An 11,116-nucleotide genomic window follows, 5' to 3' on the forward strand; every position below is an offset into this window, starting at 1 on the left:
GGTTTTTTTTATGTAAACTCAAAGCCCAACATGCAACATGCGGCTTAAACTCATGACCCCAAAGTTAAGCCGCGGGCTCCACTGGTTGAGCCAGCCAGGGGCCCCAGTCTGAAAACTATAAACATCAACTTCATCCCTGAACATTTACGGCCGATTTATTTTCCCATCGTGCTGTATTAGCGACGATCTGCGGTGCGATGCTGAAGGGCCGCAATTTCTGTTTTCTGTAGGGTCCGTACGCATAGGTTAAGCAAGCTTGCTTCTCTTCCATACCTAAGTTTAGTGTAATTTAGTTTTTAAATCTGGAATGGCGTGAAAATCTACCAAAAGTTTTTCAAGCATCATAAAAGACGATTGTCTATGGGGCAGAGGTCGGGGATATTTTTTCCCCATTCCTGATATTTCCTTCTTATAGGCATCCCTGAGGTAATTCTCCTTGAGGTGGGGCGGCTGGGGCGGGGGGTGGAGGGTAGGGGGGAGTAGCTGATGGGATGATTTGAGGGGAAAGGAATGTGCACGTGCACAAGCCCACCCCTTCATCTCCCGATGCCTCATGGGATCAGGCTGCCAGCCTGGGAAGCACACGCTGTCATCATAAGTGCATGGAAAAGCAAAGAAGCAGGAAAGTCCTGGGAAGAAGGTCCAGCTCCCTGTGCCTGGGACGGTAAACTTGTCTCCAACTTGTTAATCGGCCTGACAAAGCCCACTTGCCAGCAGATAGAAACTCTCTAACATCAGCTCTCTCAATAATAAAGGTTGTATTGCGGCTTCCATAGGCCACGTTCTTTTGTTTCACTTTTCAATCGTTGCAGAATTCAGGGGTTATGGTTGGTTAAGGTTAAGGTTAGGCTGCTGTAATAAAAACACTGAAATGGTAAGGAGGCTTTAGAGGCTTCTAGAGGGTAGATGTTTATTCCTCTGTTTCTTATCAGCCTAAGATGAGCATTCCTGGCTCTGTCCCATTCCATCACTTAGGGACCCAGATTTCTTCTGCCATGCAATTCTGGCATCTCCTCGTCCTTGTCATTGTCTGATGCTTGAGTCTAGGATGCTGTGGATTCCAACGGGTGGGAAAGGAAAGAGTGGGGTGGAGGCACACCCACTGTCATAAGACCCCAAGTTCACTATCCCTTTTACTCACATTTTTTTTCATTTTTTTTTAACGTTTATTTATTTTTGAGACAGAAAGAGACAGAGCATGAATGGGGGAGGGTCAGAGAGAGAGAGACACAGAATCTGAAACGGGCTCCAGGCTCTGAGCTGTCAGCACAGAGCCCGACGCGGGGCTCGAACTCACGGACCGCGAGATCATGACCTGAGCCAAAGTCGGACGTTTAACCTACTGAGCCACCCAGGCACCCCTACTCACATTTTATTAACAAGAACATGGTCATATGGACACACCTCCCTGCAAAGGAAGCTGGAAAATATAGTTACAAATCTATTACTACGTAATTCCAATCAAACTCCCAGAAGTGTGTTTTTAAGTGTGTTTTTGTTTGTGTGGGATTTTTTTTTTTTTTTGTAGAAATCATTAAGCTGCTTGCAAAATTTATATGGAATAGCAAAGGAACTAAAATACTCAAACCAATTCTTTTTTTTGTTTTAACATTTTTAAGAGTGGGAGAGAGCCAAAGCATAAGAGACTCTTAAAAATTGAGAACAGGGGCGCCTGGGTGGCTCAGTCGGTTAAGCGTCCGACTTCGGCTCAGGTCATGATCTCACGGTCTGTGAGTTCGAGCCCCGTGTCGGGCTCTGTGCTGACCGCTCAGAGCCTGGAGCCCGTTTCAGATTCTGTGTCTCCCTCTCTCTCTGCCCCTCCCCTGTTCATGCTCTGTCTCTCTCTGTCTCAAAAATAAATAAACATTAAAAAAAAATTTTTTTTTAAAAACTGAGAACAAACTGAGCGTTGAGAGGGGGTGGGAGGGAGGGGAGGGGAGGTGATGGGCATTGAAGAGGGCATCTTTTGGGATGAGCACTGGGTGTTGTATGGAAACCAATTTGACAATAAATTTCATACATTAAAAAAGATAAAAAATAAAAAATTAAAAAAAACAAAAAAAAGGCTAAAAAAATTTTTTTTTAAGTTTATTTATTTATTTTGAGAGAGACAGACGCAGCATGAGTAGGGGAGGGGCAGAGAGAGAGAGAATTCCAAGCAGGCTCCGCGCTGCCAGCACAGAGCCCGATGTGGGACTCGAACACACAAAGCTGTGAGATCATGACCTGAGCCGAAACCAAGAGTTGGACACTTAACTGACTGAGCCACCCAAGCACCCCTACCCAAACCAATTCTGGAAAAGAACAAAGTTGGAAGAGTCATGCTGCCTGATTTCCAGACTTACAAAAAGCTATCATATTGGAGACAAGTTGGTAGTGGAGAAGGGACAGCTCTACAGACCGATGGAACTGACAAAGGAGTCGAGAAATAGACCTACATGGATATGGTCAAATGATTTTGTGGGAGTTACGAAGACAACCTAAAAGGGAAAGACTCATCGTTTGAACAAGCAGTGCAGGGACAAATGACTACCCAGATGCCAAAAACGAACCGCAACCCATAACTTGGACAATACAAAAATTAACTCAGGATGGTTAACTCAAATTCTCACCTGTTTCAAACTTACACAGTTTTGCTGATTACCAACAGAGCCATTCCAAACATTTCCATTTCACTGGGATGACTGATGGGATTGGCTGGGTTAAACAGTAAGCAAAAGCATAACTTTACGAGAAACTATTGAACATTTTTCCAGAGTGGTTGCCTGATTTTGCGTCTTCACCAACAATATACGAAAGTCCCAGTCGCTCCATATCCTTGTCAGTACCTGGTATTGTTAGCACTTTTTAAAGTCATTGTAATGAATGTCTCATTGTGGTTTTAATTTGCATTTCCCCACCAGCTAATGCTGTTCAACATCTTAACATGTGCTTATTTGCCACCTATATATGTTATTTGGCTATACGTCTGTTTAAATCTTTTGCCTATTTATTTTTTTTTAAGATTTTAAGTAATCTCTGCACTCCACGTGGGGCTCGAACTCACAACCCTGCGATCAAGAGTTGCATGCTCTACTGACTGAGCCAGCCAGGGGCCCCAAATCTTTTGCCCATTTAAAAATTTGAGTTGAGGAGCACCTGGGTGGCTCAGCGGCTAAGCGTCTGACTCTGGCTCAGGTCATGATCTCGTGGTCCGTGAGTTCAAGCCCCACATCGGGCTCTGTGCTGACAGCTCAGAGCCTGGAGTCTGCTTTGGATTCTGTGCCCCCCCCCGCCCCTCCCCCACTCGTGCTCTGTCTTATTCTATCTCTCAAAAATAAATAAATGTTAAAAAAAAAAAAGAATAAATATTTGAGTTGAGTTGTTGCTCCAGGTCATGAACCATTTCTTCCATAGTTTCTTCAAAATGTTTCACAGTTTGGGGGCTCCTGGGTGGCTCAATCGGTTGAGCATCCAACTTTGGCTCAGGTCATGATCTCTTGGTTTGTGAGAGTGCGAGCCCCACATCAGACTTGTTGCTGTCAGCTCAGAGCTCGCTTCGGATCCTCTGTCCCCCTCTCTCTCTGCTCCTCCCCTACTTGTTCTCTCTCACACGCTCTCAAAAATAAATACAAAACATTTAAAAATTTTTTAGAAAAGGATGTTTTATAGTTTAGGTTTTACATCTAGGTATATGATCCATTTTTTTTTTATTTTTTTTTTAACGTTTATTTATTTTTGAGACAGAGAGAGACAGAGCATGAACAGGGGAGGGGCAGAGAGAGAGGGAGACACAGAATCTGAAACAGGCTCCAGGCTCTGAGCGGTCAGCACAGAGCCTGACGCGGGGATCGAACCCACGGACCGTGAGATCATGACCTGAGCCGAAGTCGGACGCCCAACCGACCGAGCCACCCAGGCGCCCCTATATGATCCATTTTTAAACTAGCTGCGGGGCGCCTGGGTGGCTCAGTTGATCGTCTGACTTCAGCTCAGGTCATGATCTCACAGCTCTGTGAGTTCCAGCCTCACATCGGGCTCTGTGCTGACGGCTGGGAGCCTGGAGCCTGCTTCAGATTCTGTGTCTCCCTCTCTCTCTGCCCCTACCCCACTTGCATTCTGTCTCTGTTTCTGTCAAAAATAAATAACATTAAAAAATTAAAAAAAAATAAAAACCAGCTGCTTCTTTCCACTTCCTTGTGTCAGGAAGGGTTTCTAAATTCTTATTAGGTCTGGTCCTGCCACAGACAGTCCTACCAAGACCTGGGACCCACCCTGGATGGGCCATATCAGGGCAGAGGCAGGAGACCATGGCAGGGATAAAAGCCCACACAGCTCTTGCCCTCCCTCTACATTTAATCATGATGGGCACTGAGCCAGGTCAGGGGTGACAGCAAATGGGCTCTAAGACCAGAAAAGAACTTGACCTTGGTTTGGCACGTGGAACCTGGCCAGGTCTGACTGAGGCTGAGTCATAAGGCTTTGCCCCAAGGTAGGGTGTTGGGGTCAGGGCACAGAGTGACTTCTGTCTTTGCTCCCTCCTGGCCTCTAAGTGGAAGATTCCAGAGGAGATGCAGCCTCTTCTCACCCCAAGTTCTGGAGCAAGAAATCCCAAGGATAGGATGTGGAGAACAGAGGGGGCAGAGAGAAAGTCTGGGAGGTGACGGAGGGAGTGAGAGGGCAGAAGGGGCAAGGGAGGGATGTAATGGGACAAGGAGAGAAGCAAGAGTGGGCCAACGAGCTGGAGGATGGGGAAAGAGAGGGGAGTGAGGCGCAAAGGGGATAAAGGAATAGAGGGGACAAAGAAGGACATAGGGACACAGAATAGCACAGGCTAAATGCCAGTGGACGTCTTCCCTGAAGTTGCATGTGTCCAAGGGTGGAAGGTCCTAAGTGTGTGCACCTGTCCACGGTTGAGTCTGTTGTGTTTGTGGTTTTGAATGAGTATCTCAGGGTCTACATCTGTTAACTGTGGTCAAGGATCATAAGGAATGCGGCTCATGATTATTTGTTGGTCTGTGTGGCAGCACGGATGGGGGGGCATGTAGTTAGGGTCTCGGTGGGCTCCCTCTCCCGCTCTGGCTGAAGGGCCCCCACGGGACCTGCTTAGCTTTTTCCTGGACAGAGAGTACCTGGCCCTCTCTCTGGTGTATCTGGGGTGATTTGCCACCCCCCCCCCCAACACAGACACACACACACACACACACACACACACACACACGGCACAACCCTGAATGAAATAGTAGACTGGAAATCTGGGGTGTTGGGTGGGTCCCTGAAGCTGTGCCTCAGTCTCCTGGGATGTAAATGGGGATTGGAACCTCCTTGGCTCCTCCCCTTTGGCCTTTCTCGCGCTTCCCTCTGAGGCTCTCAACCCCTCTCTCTCCATCTCGGCTTCCTCTGTCCTCTCTCACTATCTTGTCCACCAATGTCTCTCTCCTCCTTGCCTTTACTTCTACGCCTCTGCCAGAGGATGCCCTACTCCCGGCTCTGGCTCTGTCCCCCCCCCCCCCCCCACCCAGGTCGCCCGGTCCCTAGAACTCTGCAGAACCAAGATCTCTTCCCTTAAAGATCCCGGAATAGTTGCGGCGGGTGAGGTGGGGGGGTCCGCGCCCCACCGTCTCTTCTGCCCCCCTCCTCACCCCTGGAGACGGAAACAGACACTCGCGGGTGCATTTTAAAAGGTTTATTTTCCGGACTGCGGGGGCGGGAGGGGGGAGCGGGCGGTTCAGTAGACGCCGGGTGCGGCGGGCTCCGCGGGCTCGGGCGCCCCCGCCAGCTGCACCAGCCTCAGCAGCAGGGCGCCGGTCGACCCGTCCAGCTGGGTCCCGTTGCTCCGGTCGCTGGCGCGCGCGCGGCGGTGAAAACCAGCGCCCTCCCGGCACTCGGGCTCGGTCACGCAGCTCTCTGCGGGGGGCACGGGCAGAGCGCGCAGCTGACCGACCCAGATCGACCAGCCTGGGCCCGCGGGACCCCGCCCACCCCGGGGTCACGCCCACCGGGACCTCTGGACTTGCCCCGCCTGGACCCCGGCCCCGACCCCGCCCGCCCCCGGGGCCGCGCCCACGGGAACCTCCGCACCGCCCCCACCTGGATCCCGGCTCCGCCCCCGCCACCCCCGGGCCGCCCCGGCAGCGCACCGTCGTTGCAGCAGATGCCCGCGGCGGCGCAGCGGCCCCCGCTCCCGCACGGCTTGTGGCCCGACTGGCAGGGCGACGGCAGGTAGTTCTCCTCCTGGCAGCGCAGCGCCTCGGCCGTGCCCACGAAGCAGCCCAGCTCGTCGCCGCAGCAGATGCTGGGCCCGAAGCAGCGCCCTTTGCCCTCGGGGCCGCAGGGGAGGCACTGGCGGGAGGGCGGGGGGCGGGGGGTGAGCGCGGGCCCTGAGAGGCCCGGGGTGTGCAGGGGCCGCGGTCACGGGCGGGGGCGCACGTCCACTAAACCCCCTTGGTTTTCAGGTGACTGAGGATACCGCACTCAGTGACAGCCCTCAGCACCCTCCCTGTCCCACCCCACCCCCACCCCCGGGCTACACGGAAGACACCCTCCCTCTCAGCTCTGGAGCCATCAGTGGTGTGCACCCTTCTCAGCTGCCCACCGCCCTTCCCATAATTCAGCCCTTCTCCCGCGCCCTCACTCAAACTTGATCTTCAGCACCCACGCCCCTAGCAGAGAGCGTCATGCCATGCCCAGAACACTTCCAGGCCCTTCCTCCCCTTTCCTGTCCCATCGCAGCAAGCTGGTGGGCCTCTCTGGGCCCTGACCTCTGCTCACCTCTGTGGACTGTGGGTGAAAGGAGCCGGAGACCCAGAGAGAGCATGAGGCCCCTTGGTGATTCAGGCTTCCAAAGGTGCCAAGCAGAGAGAAGGGTAGTCTGTGGGGGCTGCTCCCTATCCACTCTAGTTTGTTCAGTGGCTCAAAATTTAGCCACCTGTGGCCTGGGCAGAACTGGGCATGCTGACTGGATTTCCTTCCAATGGAAATGGAAGGGAATGGATAAAAGAGAATCTACTGGTCGTGCAGCACAGAACTGGGCTAGGTACCCAGCAGAACTTCCTCGAAGGAAGTGGCGCCCTCACTCGAATGAGCTCAGAGCAATGGCCAGCTTCTGTGTGAGGCTTAGGGGGGCCTGTGGCCAGCAGAGGCTGAAGGCTGGATGGGAAAGCCTCCAATCCTGGCTGGGACAGAGCCTGTCGGGGCTGCAAGGTCCCCATGGGCACAGAGGAGGCCTCTCTGTCCAGGTCTCATGGACCAGCCCCAAGCCCAGGTCTCATGGACCGGGGAAACAGCTGTCTTTCCTGCATACCCTGCCTGGCTGGGGATAGTGTCTAGGAAGTCCTGTAGCCCATCCTAGCCTGCCCGGCAGCCTGGCCCCCTCTGCCCAGCCATGTCAAGCCTCCCTTCTTCTGGACCGGTCCCCTAAAACCTTGCCTCCCCCATGACTTCCTTCCCTCCCAGCTCCTGCACTAGATGCCAGCCCTAGGGCTCTGCCCCCTCCATGCAGCCCTGAGATGGGCCACAGTCCTACCTGTCTCAGCTCCAGGTCAGACATGGCCCTCTTGCCACCCCTCGGGCAGTTCTGGAAGTAGCAGGCGGAGGTGAAGGCCAGCAGGCCCAGGAAGCAGGCGGATAGCATGGTGTCCGGCATCCTGGAGCAGGTGGGCACAGTGTGTGGGGCCGCTGTGCGGACTGTGCTGGGCTGCCTTCGCTCGCTGCCTATTTATGTCCGCAGGTGTTCCTGGGAGACGACGTGGCCGCCACCCCCCTCCCCAGTGGCTCCCCAGGAGCCCACGGCCTCCAGGTCCCAAACCGTCAGCAGTGATTCAGGCATCTGGGGACGCACGTGGACCTGTCTGTGGGGGCCTGTGGGGGAGGGGTGCCAGCCTCTGTGCTGTCATTGGCAGCCGTGTGGCTGCGATGTGACAGGAGCTGCAGTGACTGTAATTGTGGCTCTCTGGACCTGGGAAGAGGGACAGATGTGAGGGGGTCTCTAGGAGACTGTCCCCAATCTTTCCGGCAGCCCAGAAGAGGCTAGGGGTCAGTGAGCCTGTGCCCAGACAAGGCCCCCTGAGAAAGTGGTGAGGGAGGCCCGAGTGGCTGGTATGTAAGGAGCAGGGTCAGGCCCCAGCCCAGGAGTGCTGGGACAGGGGACAGTCAGGTGTGTAGAACACCTTGAGGATGGTTAGCCTTGTGAGAGGAAAAATGACCAAGGACGGCACAGACCCAAGGTGGTGCAGACAGAGGGCTTTGCACCAGAAAAGGAAATGGCTGCCATGGACCAGGCAGAGGGACCAACATGGAATCCGGACTGACAGGGTGAGTGGATAGGCTCCCAGGGGAAGCTGGGGACACTCCCACACACACACACCCCAAACACACACCCGGAGCAGGGTTCAGGGACTCAGAGGCTAGAGACCTCGAGGACAGCTTCTTGGCACGTTCCCATTACTCCCCTCTCAGGTGGGAATATGGAGGTAAGGGAGTTTCTGTGGAGGAAAGGAGAAATCCAAACCCAGTAAGGTTCAGAGGTGAGGGGCGAGCTACCTGCCCCAATCCCTACCCCTATAAGGAGCATATGGGGACCAGGGCAGGTACCATCTCAGGCTTTGGGTGGAAGTAGGGGCACGGAAGTTTTCTTGTTGGGGGATGGGAGGAGCCACAGCCAAATGAGCCCAGCCTGAGAAAGCAGACTTGGGTTGGTGACCTCAGGCTCGTGGGATGAAGGGACTAAAGCCTCCCTCTCCTGGGCCACCGGAGTGCCCGTCCCATCCTTGGACCCAGGCTAGCCGCATGAGTCCTTTCAGGATTTACTCAGCCCCCAGCTCTTCTAACCCCAGACTCTTCGCCTCCTCTTTGGGTGCTGCGGGAAAGCTCTGACTGCCTTCTCCCCACCAAGTGCTGGAGGGGCTCCAGTGTCCCAGGGAGGGAACCACCACACTCAGGACCTGATGCCAGGCTTTTCAGGAACATCCCCTGAGGGACGGTGAGGACTCTGGAGCCAATGGCCTGTCAAGAATCTGGCCTCTCAAAGCGTCATGACTTGGGCAGGTTACCCGACCTCTCTGTGCCTCACTTTCTTCCAGTGTGAGGTCAGGAAGATACTGGAGTTGTGAGGACTGAAATAATGTACTATATAAGAGCTTTAGAAAAGTCCTGCACCATCGTAAAGCTAATTAATAACAGTATTGTAGTTTGTTTTTTTTTTTTTTCTTTTTGAGAGAGAGAGAGGCACAAGTAAGCGAGGGGCAGAGAGAAAGAGAAAGCAAGAGGGGGAGAGAGAGAGAGAGAAACAGGGTTCACCCAATATGGGACTTAAACTCATGAACCATGAGCTCATGACCTGAGGCAAAGTCAGATGCTTAACCGCCTGAGCCACTGAGGTGCCCCAATAGTATTGTATTATTAATGCCTTTATTCTTATTAAAAACTGAAGAGAGTTTTCCAGAGAGAGTAGCTTTCTGGGTTAACCCAGCAGGAACATTTTCATTCCATTCATGGGGCCCAGAGAGAAGCTGGGTCTAAATTATTGCCTCCTGAGACACTGGGCTGTGGAGGCCACAGGCCTGGTGGAGGCCAGCTCTGTGGTCTTGGCCCAGCACCTTACCCTCTCCGCACTTCAGGTCTGAGTTGTCATCTGAAAATGGATGGCACTACACTAACTGAAGGGGTCAGGCCCTGACACAGGCCAGGACACTCATGTCCCAACCAGTCATGTCTACCCAGACGATCACTCTAGGACTTGCCTCTCACACCAGGGCCCCCTTAAAGACCCCAAGCACCATCTCCCTTGAGAAGCTGGAAGGCCTGCTTCTCCTTATATCCATCTTCTTGGAACACACGTGGGCTAGAAAAAGTCTTGTTACTGTGCTGACTGGCATTTCACATATATCACCTCACATGTCACATGGACCTTCTGGACACTCCATGTTCCTACATTTCCCTTATATGTTCCCTTTTCAAATCTGCTTTTTCACACTTTCTCTATCCTTACATTTCCTACACCTGGGCTCATGGATCTTTATTCACATGTAATTTTTATTTATTTATTTTTCTTTTCTTTTTTTTAATTTTTGAGAGGGAGAGAGAGAGAGAGAGAGAGAGAGAGACAGAGCATGAGCTGGGGAGGGGCAGAGAGAGAGGGAGACACAGAATCCGAAGCAGGCTCCAGGGCTCCAAGCTGTCCTCACAGAGCCTGACGCGGGGCTTGAACTCACCAACTGTTGAGATCATGACCTGAGCGAAGCCGGGCGCTTCACCGGATGAGCCACCCGGGCGCCCCTCGAATCTCAGAATATTCTTTAAAGGACTTCCTCACCATTAGACCCTCTTTTCTGAGAACAGGTAACAGTTAACTGCCCCGGTCCCTCCGCTCGTTTCTTCGTTTCTTATTCTCCTCTTCTCAAGATCAACCCGGTGGCTGTACCACGTGACATGCACGCTACCTGTTGGAAGGGGTTGGCTTCATCTTCCTCTTCTAAGGGACTCTGCTGTCGGAAGTAAGTCTGTCCCTCCCCCTCCTCACCTGTTTTCCACAAGTGTGACTCAAGGACCCTCAGCAGTGTAGACGCACAAATGCCCTGTCAACTGTGAAGAGGTGAACAGCAGTGAACACAAACTGCTTACTGAATTGAATCCCAGACGACACACTGAGCAAGGACAACGGGAGAAAATGCTGGGCTTCAGGCAGACAGGTGTGGAGCTGAGATGCATCCACGCCTCGAGTAGGAGAAAACACTCATGGGGAGCGCTCAGTGCGAATATTCATCAGATGTCTACAGGGGGTTACGTTAAGCCTAAAGAAGTCAGACATGAAAAGCCCTCGTAAAAAAAGTCTAATTTGCAAAAAACAACCTAAATAAGAGGCAAAATAAACTAGGAGACGTATTTTTGACACTCTCTCCAGTGTTAAAATCTTGTGGTGGCAGGATGGATGGAGTCACCTCTGGGGGGCTCAGCTCCCGCGGTGGCCTGGCTGTGTGTCCCTGCTGGGGTCAAAGGCTGCCACCCCTGGGCCCACAGAGGCTGTCCCCTGCTCTATCCCGCCTCCTGCCGCCCAGCAGCCCAGGGGAAGGCCAGGAGCCCTGCGGGGCGACCGAAAGGAAGATAGGAAGAGGCCCCGAGGGCCTCGGGGACCCAGCGG

At 53.1% G+C, this 11,116-nt stretch overlaps 1 protein-coding gene across 1 annotated transcript; it reads right to left on the reverse strand.

Moving 5' to 3' along the window:
* Nucleotides 1-5,707: 5,707 nt before the first annotated feature.
* On the reverse strand, nt 5,708-7,748 carry LOC122236987 (arginine vasopressin). The gene is made up of 3 exons (XM_042979733.1): nt 7,505-7,748; nt 6,120-6,321; nt 5,708-5,886 (listed from the first exon to the last, which is right to left on the reverse strand). Exons 1-3 carry the CDS (start codon nt 7,622-7,624, stop codon nt 5,708-5,710), a joined length of 501 nt encoding a protein of 166 aa, XP_042835667.1. The 5' UTR covers nt 7,625-7,748.
* Between the last annotated feature and the right edge of the window lie 3,368 nt (nt 7,749-11,116).

The sequence above is a fragment of the Panthera tigris genome, chromosome A3 (genome assembly GCF_018350195.1).
Source record: "Panthera tigris isolate Pti1 chromosome A3, P.tigris_Pti1_mat1.1, whole genome shotgun sequence".
Taxonomy (NCBI): Eukaryota; Metazoa; Chordata; class Mammalia; order Carnivora; family Felidae; genus Panthera; species Panthera tigris.